The 22,647-nt window shown below is 35.1% G+C and overlaps 2 protein-coding genes across 2 annotated transcripts; one reads left to right on the top strand and one right to left on the bottom strand.

The window, feature by feature from the left end:
* Positions 1 to 41: 41 nt before the first annotated feature.
* LOC107866799 lies at positions 42 to 3,123 on the bottom strand. Its single transcript, XM_016712793.2, has 2 exons — positions 2,843 to 3,123; positions 42 to 823 (listed from the first exon to the last, which is right to left on the bottom strand). The coding sequence occupies exons 1-2, from the start codon at positions 2,949 to 2,951 to the stop codon at positions 294 to 296; spliced, it is 639 nt and encodes a 212-aa protein (XP_016568279.1). The 5' UTR covers positions 2,952 to 3,123; the 3' UTR covers positions 42 to 293.
* Positions 3,124 to 13,760: 10,637 nt separating this feature from the next.
* On the top strand, positions 13,761 to 15,080 carry LOC107868518 (stemmadenine O-acetyltransferase-like). The gene has a single exon (XM_047411737.1). It carries the CDS (start codon positions 13,761 to 13,763, stop codon positions 15,078 to 15,080), a length of 1,320 nt encoding a protein of 439 aa, XP_047267693.1.
* Positions 15,081 to 22,647: the final 7,567 nt, after the last annotated feature.

Below are 22,647 nucleotides of genomic sequence, written 5' to 3'. Positions count from 1 at the left end.
GTGCATGGCTAAATGCACAAACATATTACTTAAAAAGATAGTAACACAAGAAAAATCCATATTTCATATCACAATCACCCATGAAAGTGAACTGAAGCTATCAGCTACATAGCCTCTTCATTGTACTTCAAACACCAAACACCATAATCTGCAATTTTCTGCACAGAACTACTAACTACATTTGCCATCCAAATCATCACGAAACTACTTAATACTTTTTTGTTCAATAAAAGTCTAAGGGGCGGGGGGGTGGAGGTGGGGGATCAAGCATGTAAAAACATGTTCATTCAGACTCAAAATTTCCTAACTCTTCTGGCTGTAGTTCTCCTCTCTGAAAGACCAACAGATTTGTCCATGCTGATTGGCAAAGGAGGCTTCTTGTTCTCCTTACTAGCTGTGCTTCTCAAGAAATACCTCGGAATTTCTCTCCTTTCTGCAATAGGCGTAGCAGCAACAACTGATTTCCTCGCGCTTTGAAACATCTTAGGCTCTCCTCTTTTCTTGGAAGATTCAACTCTAACTCCCAAATCATACACCGGTTTCTTCTCATCCCCGGTGTCACCGCCCTTCTTCCTCCTCAATCTCTCATTCCTTCTAGCAGAGTACTCTTCATAAAACCTGCCCCTTTCGAATAAAGGACTTCTCTTTGCATTCAATGAATCAGAGTCCTCAGCAGCATTCACATCCTCGTTACCAAATTTGTTCTGTACCATTTTTGCCAATGCCCTTAGTTCACAAGAAATGGTACGGTACTCTGGACGAAGTTCCCATTCTTCAACACTGCTGCTAACCCTCTTAGGCAACTGAGTTTTTTTCAAAGAACCTAGATACATATATAAGATCTTAGCCCAAGAAAAGAGAGAACATCAAAATTGAAAAGGAAAAAGGGATCTCAGATTTTTGCATATAGTTCAACTATACAAACCATGGAAATTTGTCCCCGTTTATATTCGAAAATTAAGAGAATTCCATGAAAACCATCCAACTGGAAAAGGAAAAAGGGTGTAAGATTTTATATTTCAGTTCCAACTACTGTACCAAGTACATGAGTATTGTTCCCTGCTTATATTCAAAGCTTTTAGTCAAAAGAGATATCCCAAAAAAAGAACCAGCAACAACAACTACATACCCGGTGTAGTCCCTCCCATAAAGTGGGTCTGGGGTGCGCGCAGACCTTACCTCTACCTCATAGGTAGAGAGGTTGTTTCCAATAGAACCTCCGGTCAAGGAAAAACAACCAAAACAATCTAGGAAAAGAACCAACACATGTGAAAGCATAGCAAATACTCATCAGTCAACACTCATTTCTCTTCATTCTAATACATACAAAACTCAAAAAAAGAAAGCAAAAAGTGGTCTCAAATCTTTTATCTTTCCAACTCTAAATACGATACGGATTATACAACAACATATCCCATGTAATTCCACGAGTGAGATCTGGGGAGGCTAGAGTGTACGCAGACTTTACCCCTACCCTACCTTGTTAAGTGGAGGGGCTGTTCCCATAAGACCCTCAGCTCAAAGAAAGCAAACAACATTTGCACAAATCTAAAAAACAAACAAAAGGCGTCACAAAGTTTTTGTCTTTCCAGCTCTAAATACAGTACTAATTATACAAATACAGAACAGTCAAACACATACAAAACTCAAGAAAAACACAAAAGGGGTCTCAAAGTTTATGTCTTCCCAACTCTAAACGCAACAGTCAACACCCAATTTCTCTTCATTTAAACACATACAAAACTCAAGAAAAACACAAAAGGGGTCTCAAAGTTTATGTCTTCCCAGCTCTAAACTCAACAGTCAACACACATTTCTCTTCGTTCCAACACACAAAACTCAAAAAAAAAACAAAAAGGGGTATTTCACTTCGTTCCAACACACAAAACTCAAAAAAAAAACAAAAGGGGGGGGGGCTCAAAGTTTATGTCTTCCCAGCTCTAAACACAACAGTCAACACTCATTTCTCTTCATGTAAACAGACACACAACTCATAAAAAATTCAAATAAAGCAAAAGGGGTCTCAAAGTTTATGTTTTCCTAGCTCTAAACTCAACAGTCAACACCCATTTCTCTTCATTTCAAAAATTCAACACATACACAACTCAAAAGAACTCAAAAAAAGCAAAAGGGGGTCTCAAAGTTTATGTCTTCCCATCTCTAAACTCAGCAGTCAACACCCATTTCTTGCACATACAAAACTGAAAAAAAAGCAAAAGGGGTCTCGAAGTTTATGTCTTCCCATCTCTAAACTCAACAATCAACACCCATTTCTCTTCATTTCAACACATACAAAACTCAAAAGAACTCAAAAAAAAGCAAAAGGGTTCTCAAAGTTTGTCTTCCCAGCTCTAAACTCAGCAGTCAACACCCATTTCTTGCACATACAAAACTGAAAAAAAGCAAAATGGGTCTCAAAGTTTATGTCTTCCCATCTCTAAACTCAACAATCAACACCCATTTCTCTTCATTTCAACACATACAAAACTCAAAAGAACTCAAAAAAAAGCAAAAGGGGTCTCAAAGTTTGTATTCCCAGCTCTAAACTCAGCAGTCAACACCCATTTCTTACACACAAAAAACTCAAAAAAAAAGCAAAAGGGGTCTCAAAGTTTATGTCTTCCCAGCTCTAAACTCAACAGTCAGCACTCATTTCTCTTCCTTACAACACACACAAAACTCAAAAAAAAAAACTGAAAAAAAGCAAAAGGGGTCTCAAAGTTTACGTCTTCCCAGCTCTATACTCAACAGTCAACACCCATTTCTCTTCCTTCCAACACAGGCAAAACTCAAGAAAAAACAAAAGGGATCTCAAAGTTTATGTTTTTCCAGCTCCAAATACCTGGAGGGGTTCGAATGGGGTTTGGAGTAGATTGAAGAACACGACGATTCCTCGTACCAACAGGGGATCTTGCAAGTGGAGGCTTACGGTTTGATCTCATCATCATCATCTTCAACAACAATCAAAGCTCAAACACAGACAAAACAGGCGAACGAAAAGCTTCAAGAACCGCCAGAAGTTGTGTAACAAAGAGAAAAAAGAATAGTGCTACTTTTGCCTTAGTGCTTTGAGCGTTTCTTTTATGGAGATTTGTTTATTGTTGTTAAGTTTTGTCCTTTTTAAGATTGGGTTTTGAATTTGGGCGTAAAGTAAGGAGGAGCCTTCTAACGGTCAAATTTAACGATCGGACGGCTATAAATCATTTGACGAAGATTTATGGAATATTTTTTGCTTTGACTATAATATACTCCCTCCAGTTCAAAATAATTAAATTTTTGCATCAATGTATTTTTTATTTTTATCCTTTTAGATATTATATTAAACTACTTTTGAAATTTCAGTCACATTAAAATAAAGTCAATTAAGATTCTTGAAATTCATAACCTACAAAGTCTAAATGAACGATAAAATTGGAATACATATACAGCCCCTTGAAATATTTCACTTTTCCGGTATAGGCACCTAAATTAAGAAAGGTACCTATTGAACCCTTTACTCCTTCAAAAATGATTTCAATTGAGCCCAATTCTCCGATGTGGCAGTTTGCGTGTACTCATGTCTGGGAAGCGCGTGAAATATCATGAAACCAGCTTATGTGGCACCCAACGGATCTTTTATCCTCTTTTTATACCTAATTTCTTTTTTGAAAAAAAACCCTAATTTCCACTTTCTTCCTCTTTTTATACTCAATTCTTAATATCCACCATTTTTATCTCCTAAATTCTCCTTCTCCTCTTAAATTTCTTTTCAGCCTTTTCTCTTGCTCCGCTTAAACTCTCCTACTCTTATTAATTTCTTCTTCTTACTCATTTTTAGTAGTAATATCCAATTCATCTTTTTCATTGTCTTCATCTTCTTCAATTCCAAAAGGAGTATGTTTATGTGGGGTGAAAGCTGAAATTAAGACCTCGTGGACACAACGATCAACACTAGTCGGAGATTCTTTTGCTGCAAAACTTCAAAGGTATTCATCTTTTGCTGCAAAACTTCAAAGGTATTCATCTTTTGCTGCTTCATTGGACGAAATGCAATTACTTCGATTAGTGGATGTAATTTTTTAGTTTAATTTTTTCTTTAAACTTGTAGGCGAGAGGTGGATGCAATTACTTTGATTGGTATGATGATGAAATACCTCCTCAAGCAAAGAGGGTGATGTGGAGTTTATTGAAAAAAGTCAAATCATTTGAAGAAGAGAGGAATCAATCAAGAAAATTTAAAGTGATATGCGTTGGGGCGATTGTGATTTTGGCTATATGAAATTTCTTCAAGAAATGTTCTTAGATTTTGGCAAATATTGACTTAGGTTTCTTATATATGGGATTGTTTTGATTTGGCTAATTCTGAAATATGTTAGTTGTATTGGGACTGTTTTGCTTTGGCTTTCTTGTTGTAGTGGGATTGTTGTGTATGAAACAATTAAGAAGGAATGAAGATAAGTTGTGAACTCTTACTCTCTTACTATGTTTTGATTTTGCTTTACTGTTGTAATTGGTTTAGTTAGATTACTGTACTCTATTTTTTTAGAGTTCAAATGATTCATTTAAATGATTCAAAGCTATCAAATGTTTAACACAAAAGGAACCACCATTCAATAATTATATAAAGAACAAGAGCACAAGTGCAACTGATCGACATTTTAAACACAATAATCTACCATTCAACTGCTCAAAATGAGCTCCAACCATACATCAAGTGTTCATCCAAAACTAATCTAAACAGACCATAAAAAATAATTCAGAATCTTCAAAAACTCTAACAAAATACCAAAGTAGCCATACAACTAATCACCAAACTATATATTGTACTAAAAACACAATTAATTCAACAACTTCATATTCCTCCTGGTGCACTAGAACTTTCAAGTTGGCTTCTTTTTTGACTGACTCATACTCTGTAATTGAGAAGTTGTGACAACATTCTTTCCCTTCCACTTCATTCTTCGAGGCTTATAACCAATATCAATATTTGTTTGAGTTGTATCTTTGTAACACCCGGAGTGACCACTGTTTCACCTCTAGTTTCAAACTGTATAAAATAAAGTAAAATTAGATTTGTCAAAAGATAATTAAAAATTACATAAATTGAAGTTGTAATTCACACTTACATTTAATGTTTTACTGCCACTCATTTGATCAGTGTAGATACCAAATCCTACTGTCTTAGACCTCTTTTGGCCTACTTATGATGTTGATGCTCCAATGGTCCTTTTTTCCCAAGTTGCTGGTCAGATACACTTCTTTTTCTTCTACCTCTGCCAGTGCCTCTTCCAAATCCTCTGCCAGTGCCAGTTCCCCTACCTTTGTCAGTGCCTCTACCTCTACCTCTTCCAGCTGGCTGTACTCTTATAACTGCTGAGGTATCAACACACATAGAACTGCTGAAGTTTTGTTGCTGGTTGAAACTTTATGGTATGCTAGAGCTTGGTGGTTGGCTGAAGCTTGGTGGCTGGCTGAAGCTTGGTGGCCTGCTAGAGCTTAGTGGATGGCTGAAGCTTGGTGGCCTGTTAGAACTTGCTGCCTGGATAGAGCTTCCAGGTTGTCCCATTCCATCCTAACAATAAAGGATATTAAATATTTATTATAAATATCATAATTTAATTATTGAATTAAAAGATATGAGTGCATTACCTGAGCTTTACAGATAGTTCTGTTCTGACCAATTTGATGACATTTGGAGCAAGAAATTTTCAGTCCTTTCCTGGATAGCTTCCCATACTTCTTCTTAGGCTCATTCTTCCTTTTTTTTCTATTCTTTCCTGGTCTGCTAGGCATTGGTCTAGGCTCAGGAGGATCAATCACTACACCACTTGTGTTAGGCCATGTTGACACTCAATTTTGCTCTTCATGCCTTAAATTAATGTCTTCAAGCTTTTTGATCGTTAAAGGGCACAAAATATAATTTTCACATCTTTTTTATAATTGTTGACAAATTATTTATAATCATCTTATAATTGTTGACAAATTATTTATAATCATCCTTACTTTAGGATTTTTATCAATTTGTTATCATATTTTTACTTTTCATAATGTATTAATAATCCTCCTTATAATAGGATTTCTATCAATTCATTATCTTTTTTAACATTTTACAATTATCTGCACACGTACACGACATGACTTCACATTTTTATAATATTTTTTTTATTAAATTATATTTTTTTAATATTTTCAACATTCATTACATTTTTCATAATTACAAATCAATACCTGTATTTTGTACATTCTTACGGTCCGCAAATGCTAAGTCAGATCAATTATTTTTACACAGTATAATAATTTAATGTCTTGTCGCATTCGACAACAATCACACAATAATGTCTTGTCACATCCGACAATGACTACACAATGATGTCTTTTCACATCCGACAATGACAACACATAATGTCTTGTCACATCTGACAATGACAACTCAATGACACTACCCTTTGGACAGTAACTCTATCAATTGGTCAAAAGGATGAACATCCTTTGGTCAATATCCTAAGGACTAAAGGATGTGTTATTATAAAAAGAGGGGACACCCCTTTATCCATTGGATAATAGGAAGTGCCCAATTTTATTCATCTTTTCTCTCTACACACATATTTTCATACACCCACACATATTTTTTCTCTCTATCAAATACATACACAAAAAACACAAGAAAAAATCTTTCCTTATTTTTCATTTTATCTCCCCAAAATACACAAATGCATAAGCACATTTTTTAATTACACACACATACTATGTTCTTCTTTCTCTCCTCTCTCAAGAATAAACAAATACACACAAATTTTTTCTTCTTTTTCTCTCTCTCAAACACACAAAAAATACACATATACACATAAAAATAAATTAAATATTTTCTCCCTATTTTGGTGAAATTCCACCATTTTTACTAGGGATTATGTTGGTTACATTATATATATATATATATATTTCTTAAGTGTTGTTGCTCTTCATATTTTCTTATTGTTCATGACCGAAATTTTGTGTCCCAGTGACTTTCTTTCCTTTATTCATTTCCATCAATCTTCATTATGTTTTTTAAGGGTTTTGTTGGTTGATATTTTATGTGAATTTATTTTCGTATTTCTTTGTTTATGGATGCTTAATGATGGTTATTGTCACTTCTCAGTGAATGTTCACATTTTTCAATCATGTTTGAACTATTTCTATTTTATTCCATTACTTTGTTACACAATTAGGAATTTTACACTATTTTTTGTTATTTTCAATTACTTTGTCATGGCTACATCATTTTTATTCATTAACTTTGACCTTTTTATCATTTTATTATTTTAATCTTTGATAATAATTTGAATTACTATTGATATGCGTTCAGTGACTTTGTTAATTTTTCATCATTTTTTATTGTTATTAAATACCATTAATTAATTGACCAATGACACTATCTCTCCGTTGGATACTTGAGGCCACCCCATTACAAAAGACGGACTTTATTTTCTCAAATTTATTATTTTATACCAAGGGCCAACATTTGGCCAATGACATATCTCCCCGTCGGATACTTGAGGTCACCCTGTAACAAAAGACGGATTTTTATTTCTCAAAGTTTACTTATTTACATCAAAAATAAATGTTTGGCCAATGAAAAAATTACCGTCAATTTTTTAGGCCTCCACAAATAAAAGACAGATATTACGTATATAAATACGTAGTAAAAAATTACATATTTTGGGCAATGACGAAAGTTTTATAACACCACGACAACACAAAAGGTTTTATGATTCGTATCTTGGCAAGGCGATTTAGGATGGCCGATTAGTCGAGCAACCACTTCGTAGCCATGGCGAGTCTAAAACTTAATCCGAGCCCACGTTATAACAAAAATTTATTTTTATATGTACATCTATATGTATATGTGTGCACATTATTTCACTTACTTTAATAATTATTTGTTCATTTTATTACTTTATCAAGCACTTATACATGATTCTCGAGCTTTATGTTTGTAGTTTATTTTCATTTGTATAATTGTACATAAAGATAAAAAATAGTGAAAACTTTACTTTTTGGGTGCCAGGCAGAGATATTCTTTATTTACATAATTTCATCACTTTTAGGCAAAACTTAGGCCGTTAATATTTACATAAAAGAATCAAGTTAATCAAGTAATTCACGTATTATATAGTCTTTTCTTCTCAAATAAATTTTTCTTTTTCATAATTTAAATCAAATAAAAATATTACTTGTAAATACTTTTTCTTTTCATGACACATTAGAATACATTTCTTTTCGTACTTTTCTTTTTCACATGTAATTTATACATTTTATACAGATCTTTTACATGTTTTTATTTATATAGTTAATATACATATACTTTTTCATGATTTTAAACATTTATATTTTTTTCAAAGAATTATTTTATACTTAATACACATACACTTTTATATTATTTTAAATATTTATACCTCCTCCCTCATTGATAAGTTTAATCTAGTCGGGTACCACATTTGTGGATCCTGAAGGGTGCCTAACCCCTTCCCTTCGGGATAATTTGAACCCTTACCTAGAGTCTCAATACATTTTCGCAGACTAAAACATTAATCATACGTATTAACAAATAAATAGGTTTCCCTATTTTCCTTTAAAAATTAGGTGGCGACTCTATACAAAATTTCAATTCTTTAGAGTCCAATAAGTCATGTTTGTTTGACCTTGGCAAAAACAGGGCATGGCAGACCACATTTTCATATTAGGTATTCGCTGAAGAAAGTAGTCATAAGCCTTTAAGGATGTATCTTTCTTATACCACTCTTCCACATAAAATTTCGGCTCTATACCTTTATGCTGATAAGCCAATACAACATGTTGACATGGTATGCCTCTCAATTGCCAGCTTCTACAAGTGCAAGTCCTTGCCCTAATATCAACTATATGCCTATAAGGACCATCTAAAATTTCATACCCAATTTTTTCATTGAACCTAATTGTGTAATTTCTAGTCATATCTTTGTTTTCTTCAAGTACTAGCAAAGCCATAGGAGAGATATCTGAAATTCAGGTATCAACAAACTTCCTCATTTCAACATTTCTATTCATTATCTTGTGTCTAATCTCCTCTAACGTACTGATTATAGATTTATTTCTAGCAGCTAAAATCCATGAATTAAAAGTCTCACACATATTATTCTCAACAATGTCACATTTAGAATACTCCTTAAAATATGTCCTGCACCATGATTTTTTTTTTCATAATATAATAAGTCCTCACAAATATCCTTACCAAGTTGACTGAGTTTGTCCATCTTATCCAAAAACTTCACTTCAAAATTGGATTTAGTACACCTCTAAAATTGTTTTGTTCTTTCTTCTCCTCTCCAGATCTAATGTCAATTGGACCAGATGTGTCTTTCACACCACCCCATTTCACAATCTAGTAGCAACTCAAGTATAGTAGGTACAAGACCCTACATCAGCATAAATACAAAATCAAAACACAAAATATATGAACATGGACTGTATAGTAAATAAATAGAAGACATCAAAATTAAAGTTTAAAAAATAGACTAACCTTTTGCATATCTGACATGACAGTCAGTCTATGTCCAGTGCCTAAGTTCAAATGTTGAATCAAGTGGTTAATGAAGAAACTCCAGCTATGTTTTGTCTCTTGATCAACCACTGCCCAGGCTATTGGATACATTTGATTATTTCCATTTCTCCTAACTGTAACTAACAATTCACCCTTGCAAGAACCTTTCAAAAAATAACCATCTAACCCAATAATTTTTCTGCACCCTGCCAGTCAGCCTCTCTTTAATGCATCAAAGCACAAATAAAAATAAACAAATAGATTTTTTTCAAGTTGAAACTCTTTATCTATCCTCACCCAACAAGAACTGTCACGATTAGTATGTTTTATCATGTTTTCATAGTCACACAACCTTGAAAATTCCATCTTTCAATCACCCAAAAATTCTTTAATGATTCTATGCTTTGCCTTGCTACAAACAGTTTTTCCCACATACAAACCCAATTTTTTTCTCATCAATTCCTGAATTTTCCACTGTTTTATATAAGGTTGTAAAGTTATTTCATCCTTGAACTTACTTGCAATAAACTTAGATGTGCACAATTTATTTTTTGTAGTAGTAGTGCATACATGTACATGATAGTAGTGCTTGACAACAAAGTCACCAGAATGCTTATCAATACTAGCAAACAAGAACCATTTACATTTCTTGTCTTCACACCTAACTCTAACTTTATGTTTCTCATTAGGCTTAAGCTTCAATCTAACTTTGTATTCAACAGCATACTCAACCACAACCTTTCTAAATTTCTTAGCATTTTCAAATGTCATACCAAGCTCAAATATAGCCACAATACAATCAGGATCAAATCTTACCCTTTTACTTTTCCTTCTTGCTGGTAAATCAACATCCCTGACAACTTCAGGTTCCAGTCCATAGCACTGTCATCACTATCAACTTCTGAGCTATCTATATACTCCTCATCTCCCCCTAATCTTTCACTGTGTTTAGCAGCCTTATTCCTTCTAATATCTTCAAATGCCCTATCAACACCTACTGATCCAAGTTTTATTTCTTCATTTTGGACAGGTTTCTTTTGTTTAACACAGTTTCTCCTTTCATTTCTAAGAGTTCTTAACTCTTCATCAACCTCAGAATCATCATCTTTTGGTATATTAAACTCTTGAGAATCATCACTACTATCAAGATCTGTTTCAGCCCCTTCTAGATCTGAGAGTTTATCTACATCAGATTCTATATCTATGTTGTCAATTTAGGTAGGTTCCTCATGTAACCCTTCAACATTAATATTATGAACTGTTGATATGTTCTCACCCACATTCTATTTTCACCAACCACATTACTATTTTGATCACCTGCTGTACCACAAAGAAAATCAGATGGAACCCCATCTTCTACCACTTCTACCTCATCCACAACATGGTTCACATACAAGTCTAAAAAGTCCCCATCTTCTAGGTCTTCAACAAGACTTACCAAAGTCAAGTCATTTTCTACTTCAATAAAGACTTTCTTTTTAGGGTCTTTAAAGTAGAACCCACCAACAGTTATATACCCAAATTCTTTAGTATAATAAAGCAACTCGAATATAGAAAAGTGTTCCTTGTCCATACTTACATATTCCACCTCACTTTCTCCTATGTGGCGTGGACCATATTCTTCATCAGAAATAAACTTGCCACCGTGGTGAAAACGAGTTGTAATAATAATATTAGCCATCAGATTTCTGAAACAAAACCCCAAAAATACCTGACAAGTTATGAATAGTAAAAATCCTAAAAAAATTCTAACTTTTTTCGGATATTTCCAAACTACCATTACTAATACTAACAAAGAACTAAAAAACCATTTACAACAACAATACATGACAAAAATGTGACAATATTGACATTTGAAACATACCTGAGTGCGATTCAAACACAAAACAAGCCCCTTAACTAAGACAGATACCTATTGAACATTAAAACATAGCTCAAAAAATCACTTATTTTGGATTAGAGGGAGTATGAAAGTTGTCTCTTTTGAGTGTCTATGTGGCAGGTCAGCATCAGGTGCGCACGAGGCACAGTAAAGACGATTTCTAATGTTTAGTTGTCAATTGGAGATAAGTTGAGGTGTGTAGATGTGCAATCTCGAAGTTAAGGATTCAGTTGTCAACTATAATCGTATTTGAGTGTTTGGTTATACGTTATGCAAAACATAAACCTTTCTTCAAGAAACATGTTATACTTTATGGTTTACAACAATTAAGTTTCATTCAGGGGTGTGTATTTGATTTTTCAATTCAAATTTATATTATTCAATTTTAATAATAATATTTTGCTATAATATTCATATTATTTTTGGAATTGATTTTAATATCATGTTATAGTATGTGTTTTTTATAACAATATTTGCTACTTATAACAATTAAAAAATTATCAAAACAAAAGATATTATTTTTTCTTTTTCTGATAACCGTCATGTTTGGATTATAGTTTGCTCGCAACTCGATTAATTCTACTAAAATCCATTTTATAATATTGAATCACTAGATAACACCTTTGGATGCAACTAACACGCTGTTATAGTAAGATTTGATTGTAATACTTAACACAAAAGGAAAATTACGAAGTTTTAAAAAGTTAACAAGTTATTGTATTGAAACTTTAACATTGCTTTAACATTCACTAGAAATGCGATGTTATCGTCACCTTTTGTCAATTTGTTGATATCATAGCAGAAAATATATTAAAATTTTCATGTTGTTTAAATGGCTAACTTGTTCACATCTTTTATAACTATGGTGTTCAAGCCAGCTTGCAGCGCGCCTTGACTAGTTCCACGGGCTACATGTTACGGGGGAACTCTGTTGACCAAGGCTTGAATGGATCTAGATGTGAATTAATCACCAAGTCTTTTTGTCTCCTTTGAAAATTGAACCCAAGAATTCGTAGTTTTTTCCTTCACTTCATTGATCACTAGGTCATATCCTTGGTACAAATGGTTGACTTGTTTCATAACAACTGGACATGTATTAAAACAAATCCGATATAACTAATATTTGCATTACTAATTTTACATTATACTAATCTTTAGTATTTTTAACCAAACGAACCCTAAAGAATAGTTTCTGCACAATAAAGATGTCATGCTAGTCTCTCTCATTCACTCATTATTATTGCATTTTTATTTTATTTTACTGATGAAAAACTTAAAATTTTAAATTTACCTTTGCTCAACATAATATGCATATTAGCTACTTCTTTAGTCGAACCTAATTTTTTATATGGGAGATGAATACACATACGCAGAAATGCTAAAATTCATACATACAATACTGAACACATAATTTTTGTAAAAAATAAATAAATAACAAGTTCAGTATTAAAATGTACACAGAAAATTAAATTGACGAGCTAGACAAATAACTAGCATCCTAAAATGATTAAAATCAAATTTTGACGCATATAAAATGAAAATAAATTCAATCAAATATCAAAAATGACTTCATTTCAATAAGAAACATAGATATCAAAGCACCAAATCTTTCGTTATCACTCATGGATTAATGAAAACATTAATAAATATCGTGTCCAATTTCTGTAACAAATATGCCAGAGAGTAAAACAAAGGCAGATTCTGCAGTTTGCTAATGGTGCAGCGGCAATTTGTCATGTATGTTGGTTCTCAATCCTTCGATGATTTGTGTAAAGTCCGCACGATTTTTCTAAAAGATTCAAAGATTGCTTCTTCTTTTCGTATAACTACCAATACGAGACCTCGTTTGCATACTCAACATGTTCATTACCATGATTCATGAGTTTAGTTGGAGATTGATCGCGTATCACCTACATTATCAGAGTATATATTTATGGCTACCAAAGTCAAAGTCCACATAATATTTTTTTTTTTCCGAAAAGGACTTACGGGACTTACACTATTTAAGATATCCGTATACCTTATTGTACGTAACTTATTTTTTTAATCGACTATGAAATACCGATATAGGACTTTATTCGCACACCCAACATAGGCATCACCATCAAATGGTAGTGCTTTCATCAACATGTTCTTGTCATCCATAGATCATTAACAAAGCCACAACTATGAATTAATTTCTAACATTTCTATAATTAATGATTCCTTGTTCCAACAGTTATGTGTAAGACAAAGTTTAATAAAGATGCTAACCAGAAATTTAGCCTATCTGTTGTCTACTTGTGTCCCATAAACTCTCTTTATAAGCTCTTCACATAATTCAACTTTGACAAGCCAAATATGATGAAAGTTCAAGTCATTTCAAGAGAAAATATCCAACCTTCATCTCCAACACCAAACCACCTCAAAAAATTCAATCTTTGTCTCTTGGATCAACTCATTCCAGCTCCTTATGCACCAATTGTACTCTTTTATCCAAATCTTGATGACGTTAAAGCCCGCGAAAAATCAGCATTGTTAAAGAAATCACTAGCTGTGACATTATCATCCTTTTATCCCCTTGCAGGGAGGTTTAAAGATGAACTCTCTATTGATTGCAATGATCAAGGAGTTAATTATGTCACAACCAATGTTAAGTGTCATCTAATCGATTTCCTACACGAACCAAACCTCGAATCGATTAGTCAGTTTCTTCCTTGTCAACCTCCTTTTAAGGAACTAGGTGCAGGAGATTGTGTCACTAACATTCAAATAAATGTTTTTGAATGTGGTGGCATTGCAATTGGTTTGTGTATAGCACATAAGGTTCTTGATGGAGCAGGTCTTAGTACATTTCTGAAAAGTTGGGCTGGATTAGTCCAGTGTCCTAATTTATTAGCAAATTACTTTTTTCCTGCTGAGAGTTTGTGGTTACGAGACACATGTATGACAATGTGGAGTTCAATGTTCAAGAAAGGAAATTTTGTAACAAAGAGGTTTGTTTTCAGTGCTTCTGCTATAGACAACCTTAAAGTTATGTCAACAAGACCATATATCAAATATCCTACTAAAGTTGAGGTTGTCTCATCTTTCATGTGGAAATGTTTAGTATCAAATAAGAGGTCCACTAGTTCACTGCTAACACACATAGTGAACTTGAGAAAAAGAGCAGCACCGGCTTTACCGGAGAACATTCTTGGAAATCTTATTTGGCTATCTAGTGCAAAGAAGACAGCAAAACATGACATGGAGTTGCCTGATTTGGTGAATCAGGTAAGAAAATCTATATCGAGGATCGATGATCATTATGTCAAGATGTTGAGAAGTGATGAAGGGTGCAGTTTGATGAGAAAGTCTCTCAAGGAGATAGGAGATTTTTGCACAAAAGGGGCAAGTCACTATGGTTTTAGTAGTTGGTGCAAGTTTGGAATCTATGATATTGATTTTGGATTTGGAAAACCAATATGGGTGAGTAGTATAAGTTCAAGGTGTTCATTTTTCATGAATCTTGTCATACTTATGGAAACTAGGTGTGTTGATGGAATTGAAGCATGGGTGACATTGGATGAAGAAGAAATGAACATGTTAGTAGGTTGTCAAGAACTCTTGGTTTTTGCTTCCGTAGACCCTAGCCCTCTTCCTCTCTACCTCCCAAGGTCGGGTAGGTTGCATACGCGCTAACCTCACCAGACCCAACTCGTGGGATTACACTGTTACTTTCCACAATACGGGTACGTAGAATCTGTATAACAGAACAACAACTTCAACTTGTGTTCAAGTATGAACAAGAACACAATGAAGTTCTAAATACCCTTAACACAAGATCAAAAGGACCTTTCAGAAAATAAAGATAAAACAGAAATGTTTAAGGCCAAGTCGTCCGAATTCACGGACTTTCCTTAAGGAATAATTCTCCTCACTGTACCCGAGGTTATGGAATCTTTCTCCCAGGATAAAATGGCCTTCAATCCGACTATAGCGGTACCTCAAATAGGCGGATTCTTTGAACACACTCACGGTTTGAATGATCACACTTACAGTATTTTTAAGACAAGAAGAATGTTTTGTAATCTGAAAATTTTTGTATTTTCTATGTCATAAACTTGTGGATGAAACCAGGTTTATATAGCCACTAGATGCCCCTTTGAAAAGGTGGCATTGGTTCATAATAGAGGATGTCTATTCACTTAAAACAATGCAGTATTTTTCTGAAACAGTGCACTGGTTCACTGAAACAGTGTGTATTTTCGTTGAAGAGTTGCAACTTTCTGAAACTTTGCAATCTTCTATAACAGAAGCAACAATCAGAAACAGTGCAACCTTCTGTAACAGAAGCAACAATCAGAAAAATTTTACTACATTTTTCCTTGGCATTCTTCGAAATTCAAATAAATTTTGTCCAAAAAGATAGATCTCATTGAGAGATCATTTTTCGAATCCGAATCCGAGCCGATCCGAGCGAGCGACGACGACGGCCCGAGGCATTATTTATTTCTTGCCTCACTTGTCATGTGGAGTAAGTGTTTCTCATTATAAACACTCTCAAGTTCTCTTCTTCCACCAATGTGAAAGAAAGAGTAAACTTGCCATTTTGGGAGTACACTCTCCATTTTTAGTGTCTCCTTTCCTCCACCCTTTTACTCTTCATTTTTTCATTCACACCCTTTCATTACTATGAACCCAACAATCTCCCACATGAATGGGGAATGACTATTTTTCGTAAAACTTTTACGGACAAGTATGTGATCATCAAGCAAAGACTGATTGCATTTGGATAAGTGGGTTTCCCTTTGAACTTTCCGTAGTGAACATACATCGGATGCACTCGGTCAATTGGTAGATTTGATATCTTTGAACTGTCGAGCTTTAATGTACACCTAGACAACACATGTCACACAACCAGCCTTTTACCGTTTATGGTTCTTACGGTTTTATTCTTTTCAGTCATGAACACGTCTCGATTTTCATGAGAGCTTAGAGAATAGGCCTTTACTAACATTCTCTTTGAAGCGGCTTCCACTTCGCCCACACATAGGTGATTTCTAAATGTTCAATCCTGTAGATTAAACTATTTGGTCAAATCTGTCAAATTTAGATAATCATTAAAAGACTTTTCACCTTAAGTCTTATCCTTGTTTACTATACATTGTCTACATCATGAGAATGGGTTGGGTAATTGACAATGTTGAACCTGTCAGACACAACTTTGTTTGATCTCCTTGAACCTAGCTCTTGAGATCTCCATTTTGCCAGGTAGAGTCACCGCCATGCTGACTTGTCCTAGGCCTTAAACCCATTCCCTTGGATGTCTTTTCTACTCCTTCTCTAGATAGGCCTTTTGTAAGTGAATCAGACACATTATCCTTCGACTTTACATAGTCTACATTGATAATTCAACTACAGAGAAGTTCTCTAACGGTATTATGTCTTTGTCTTATATGACGAGATTTACCGTTATACATTATGCTCCCTGCCCTACCTATTGCTGTTTGGCTATCACAGTGTATACATACTGGTGCCACTGGCTTGGCCAATAAGAAATATCTTTCAAGAAATTTAGGAGCCATTCTGCTTCTTCACCGGCTTTATCTAATGCGATAAATTCAGATTCCATTGTAGAGCGAGCGATACAAGTATGTTTGGATGATTTCCAAGAAACTGCTCCTCCACCGATAGTAAATACATATCCACTTATGGATTTTACTTCGTTCGATCTGGTGATCCAATTTGCATCACCACATCCTTCTAGTACCGTAGGATATTTATTATAATGCAAAGCATAATTTTGAGTGTTTTTAAGATACCCCAAAACTCTTTTCATTGCCATCCAGTGAGTTTTGTTGGGATTACTCGTGTACCGACTCAATTTACTGATAGCGCATGCTATGTCTAATCGTGTACAGTTCATTATATACATTAAACATCCCAATACTCTTGCGTACTCCAATTGCGAGTCACTTTCACCTTCATTCTTTCGAAGTGCAGAGCTCACATCCAATGGAGTCTTGGCAATACCGAATTCCATATACTTGAACTTGTCAAGTACCTTTTCGATATAATGAGACTGTGACAATGCCAATCCTTTTGGAGTTCGATGGATTCTTATACCTAAGATCACATCTGCAACTCCAAGGTCCTTCAATCCTTTTGTTTGAAGCCTTTTACTACAAGTCTTGCCTTGTATTTGTCAATAGTACCATCCGCCTTCATTTTCCTTTTGAAGATCCATTTAGAACCTAAAGGTTTATTTCTGGGAGGAAGATCAACCAATTCCCATGTATGATTTCTTAAGATTGAATCAATCTCACTATTGACTGCCTCTTTCCAAAAGGATGAGTCTGACGACAACATCGTTTCTTTAAATATTTGAGGTTCATTTTCTACGAGAAATGTTACAAAATTCGACCCAAACGAAGTTGACGTTCTTTGACGTGTAATACATCTTAGATTATCTTCATTATGTACATTCTCACTTGGTTTATCTCGAGGTCATTTAGATCCTCCACTAGACTGTTCATGTCTAATTTTATACGGGTAAATGTTTTCAAAGAATTCAGCATTGTCTGATTCAATTACCGTATTTTCACTAATATCTGGATGTTCAGATTTATGAACCAAAAATCGACATGCTTTACTACTTTTAGCATATCCTATGAACACGCAGTCCACCGTTTTAGGTCCTATCTTAACCCTTTTAGGTATAGGAACTTGCACCTTTGCTAGACACCCCCACACTTTGAAATATTTCAAGTTAGGTTTCCTTCCTTTCCATTTTTCATAAGAAATTGATTGTGTCTTACTATGGAGAACTCTGTTGAGTATACGATTGGCCGTAAGGACAACCTCCTGTAGACACCTAATTTCGTCCCTCCCCGATATCGTTTTTACCTATTGTTTACATTATCCTACCGTGTACCCTCACCCGTGTGATAATCCCTCCACAAAATGACAATAATAACAACCCCCTAACTAATCTTGTTTTATCCTAATATTCTAACAACCCACCCAATTAAAAAACAACACCTACCTACCCTATCCTAACAAACTCTACCCCACCTCACCACTACCCCACCCTCACCTCATATATACACACACAAAAGGAACACGGAAAAAGGGGGGATATACAAAAAAAAATAGCAAGAGCCTCCTACCTCCCTCTCTCTTTACACGTTTTCTTCTCTCTCTATCTTCTTACTAAAAATCCCATCGCCACCGGAGCAAACAACAACTAACCACTGCTCTGCCTCCGTCCTCCTCTTCCGCCATCCTCTGCCTAGATCTGGACGCCTTCCATTAGCAAAAGTCCTCTCCGTCGACCCACCAACGCCGACGCCAGCCATGGTGCCACACCTTTTCTCTATTAAACGGACCCAAATCCAGCGCCATCGCGCCTCCATGTAGCCGCCATCAAAAACCATCCGACCGATTAACGTTGGAGAAAAGAAAGTTTCACGACAGATTCTCAGAATCCATCCTAGTTTCGATCGGGGTCAGTTGTCCATCGGATTTTAAAGGTGCTTCGGGTTTTGTCTGTTTTTTTGGAGAATTATTATCGATATTGTGTTTTGGATCTTTCGAGAAAAGTCGAGTCAACATTTAGTTTTGGGTTTCATTTTGTTGTTTTCTTATTGATTTGAAATCTGTTCGGATGGCGATTGCGGGACACTGATTGGGTTTATTCGCCGTTGAGGTTCTATTCGAAATTTCAAGTCCGGGGTTTCTTATTATTAACAAAGATCAGATTGTTGAAAGGTCCATTTCTTAACCCGCTCTCTCTTTTATCTATCTTAGTGTGTTGAATGGATTGAGAATATGTGTGGTGTTATTATGTTTTGTTGAATTTTTATTGACGTTGATCATGACGTTTGTGATTCGGTTATGTTGGTTTGAGGAATGAGTTTTATCATGTTTTAATGGGTTGATAAAAGGAAAATTGGGGTGGAATTACGAGAAATTGATAAAAGTTGATTGTAGATTAATGTTGGTTTGTTGTCTTTTGTTCCATTCGATACAAGTGAATGTGATATATTTATACCATATTGAAATAGATAGGCAATATAGGTTTGGGTAGGCAAGAATTTAAGATTGATGTTTTGGTTGGATGTTGGAATGTGCGTGTGAATGTTTCTTTCTAGTTTATCATATTTAATTCAATTGTATAATTTGGCCGGGGAATACCCCGAAGTATCTGTATATATTTATTCACCGGGGAATGCCCCGAGGTATCATGTACCCAGAGGATATTCGTGGTGAAGGCCCGAGGCGTCGGGTAGAGCATTAGTTCAGGATTAGCGTAGGTTTACTTTCAGTCCCTTTTTATTTCGGGTTGTAATAATTGGACTGGACTTTACATTTTGGGGTGTTTTGTTTTGATTATTTTGCGTGCTTCTTGTGTGGTTCATACATTTCTTAGTGCCAAACAGTCGATACACTCTACCAAGCGACCGTGGTTGAACCACGGGATCGAGGGGTGCCTAACACCTTCCCCTCGGTCAACAGAATTCCTTAGCCGGAGTCTCTGTTCGCAAATCAGTTTAAAGAGTCAAATGGTTTTGAAAAGGATTTTTCGATGGTGACTTGGCACACCAGATTATGCCAAGTGGCGACTCTGAATAAAAAACGTAAATAATCCTTTTTCGAAATGAATTTTCATTTCTTGTCACTTAAATAATAAAACCCTTTCGAACTTAAAATATAAATCTTTTGGAGTACGTAAAAAGGGGGTGTGACACCTCCCCCCATAAGTTTTGCGGTAAACCAGAACTTATAAATAAGGCATTCATCATTTTCTTCAAAGTTTGATTTTTTCTTTCCGCAATTTCATTATATTGAGGTGAATAAGGGGCCGTAGTTTGATGGATTATTCCATTCTCTACACATATTTGCGCAAAGGGAGATTCATATTCTCTACCTTTATCACTTCTTATCATTTTGATCTTTTTGTCTAACTGATTTTCAACTTCAATTTTATATTGCCTAAACGCATCTATTGCTTCATCCTTACTATTTAGCAAGTAGACATAACAATATCTAGTGCAATCGTAAATTAAAGTTATGAAATACTTTTTCCCACCACGAGATGGTGTTGACTTCATATCACAAATGTCTGTGTGTATTAAGTCTAAGGGATTGAATTCCTTTCAACGGACTTATAAGGATGCTTTGCATACTTCGATTCCACACACGTTTGACACTTTGATTTATTGCACTCAAAGTTTGGTAAAACTTCTAAGTTAATTAGTTTTCGTAACGTTTTGTAATTAACATGGCCTAAATGTTCATGCCATAAATCATAAGACTCAAGAAAATAAGACGAATTCAAACTTTTATTCATTTCAACAGTCATTACATTCATCTTATAAAGGCCCTCCGTGAGATAGCCTTTTCCTACATACATTTCTCTTTTGCTAACTACAATTTTCCCAGAAACGGTCACACATTTGAATCCGTTATCTAGGAGTAAAACAGGAATTAAGCTCCTACGTAACTCCGGAACATATAGCACATTATTCAGTGTCAAGACCTTACCGGAAGTCATCTTTAGGCAAATTTTTCCTGTTCCCTCCACCTTAGCAGTAGCGGAGTTGGCCATGTAAAGCATTTCTTCTGCTTGAGCCAGAGCAAATGACGAGAACAACTCTTTATTTGCGCAAACATGGTGTGTGGCACCAGAATCCATCCACTATTCGCGTGGATTCCCCACCAAGTTGCATTCCGTGAACATAGCACACAAAACATCATATTCTTTGTTGGACTCAATCATGTTCGCTTGGTCCTTTTTCTTGCCTTTCTTCAGGGCTCGACAATCTATGGACTTGTGGCCAATTTTTCCACAATTGAAGCATTTTCCCTTGAACTTTTTCTTGGGTTGATTGCTTTCATGTTCAACTTTCTTTCTTTTCTTCGAGTTGTTTTTGCCATCTTCTACAATATGGGCTCCATTCATTGTAGAATTTTCCTTTGACCTTCTTTCGGCAGCTTTATTGTCCTCTTCAATACGAAGTTGGATGATAAGATCTTCAACGGTCATCTCCTTGCGTTTATGCTTTAAGTAGTTTTTGAAGTCTTTCCACAAAGGTGGTAGCTTCTCAACTATCGCTGCTACTTGGAAAGCATCATTCACAATTAAACCTACAAAACAGTTTATGTGAGTATTAAGAACATTTTTAATTTGTTCAACTAAGGTATTTTTCAAAAATATACCTTCTGCTAGGAGATTATGTATGATGACTTGCAACTCCTGTACTTGAGAGACAACAGATCTGCTGTCAATCATTTTGAAGTCCAAAAATCGTGCAACAAGGAATTTCTTAATTTCCGTATCTTTCGTTTTATATTTCCGTTCAAGTGCCCCCTACAGTTCTTCTGATGTCTTGGTTCCACTATAGACATTATAGAGGTCATCTTGGAGACCACTCAGAATATAGTTCCTGCAAAGGAAATCCGAATGTTTCCAAGCTTCTACAATAACAAAGCGGTCCTTGTCCGAGGTTCCCTCAGGCACCTCGGGAGCGTCTTCGCTAGTGAACCGTTGTAGATATAAAGTGGTGAGGTAAAAGAACATCTTTTGTTGCCACCGCTTGAAGTCGATGTCAGAAAATTTTTTGGGCTTCTCTGCCGGTGCCATCATTGGCGGAGAATTTGTGCGACTTGATGTGGCAATATTATTTGCCTCCATAGACGTCGCATCCATCATTTGACTTTCAGTTGTCATTTTTCCTGTCACCACAAGACAGAAAACTTAGTATTTTTCAGAATACTATTTATAAAGTTAAGTAACTTGAAACTCTTCTTCTTGTTTCTAGTTAACGATGAAGTTTTTATTACTTCGAATCATCAACCGAGTGAACCTTAACTTGTGATGAAGATTTTATGTCTTCTAATCACTAGTTAAATTCAAGCGGAGTAGAAAGCCTAAGCTTTAATCTTCAAAAATAAGCAATACAGATTCTGTAAGGTTTTATTCCTTAAGATTGTTACTTTCCACAATACGGGTACGTAGAATCTGTATAACAAAACAACAACTTCAACTCGTGTTTAAGTATGAACAAGAACACAATGAAGTTTTAAATACCCTCAACACAAGATCAAAAGGACCTTTCCAAGAGGTGTATTTATCTTTCAGAAAATAAAGATGAAACAGAAATATTTAAGGCCAAGTCGTCCGAATTCACGGACTTTTCTTAAGGAATAATTCCCCTCACTGTACCCGAGGTTATGGAATCTTACTCCCAGGATAAAATGGCCT

Source organism: Capsicum annuum, chromosome 4, assembly GCF_002878395.1.
Source record: "Capsicum annuum cultivar UCD-10X-F1 chromosome 4, UCD10Xv1.1, whole genome shotgun sequence".
In the NCBI taxonomy this organism is placed as follows: domain Eukaryota; kingdom Viridiplantae; phylum Streptophyta; class Magnoliopsida; order Solanales; family Solanaceae; genus Capsicum; species Capsicum annuum.
This window is presented reverse-complemented; position numbering and strand designations above follow the sequence as displayed.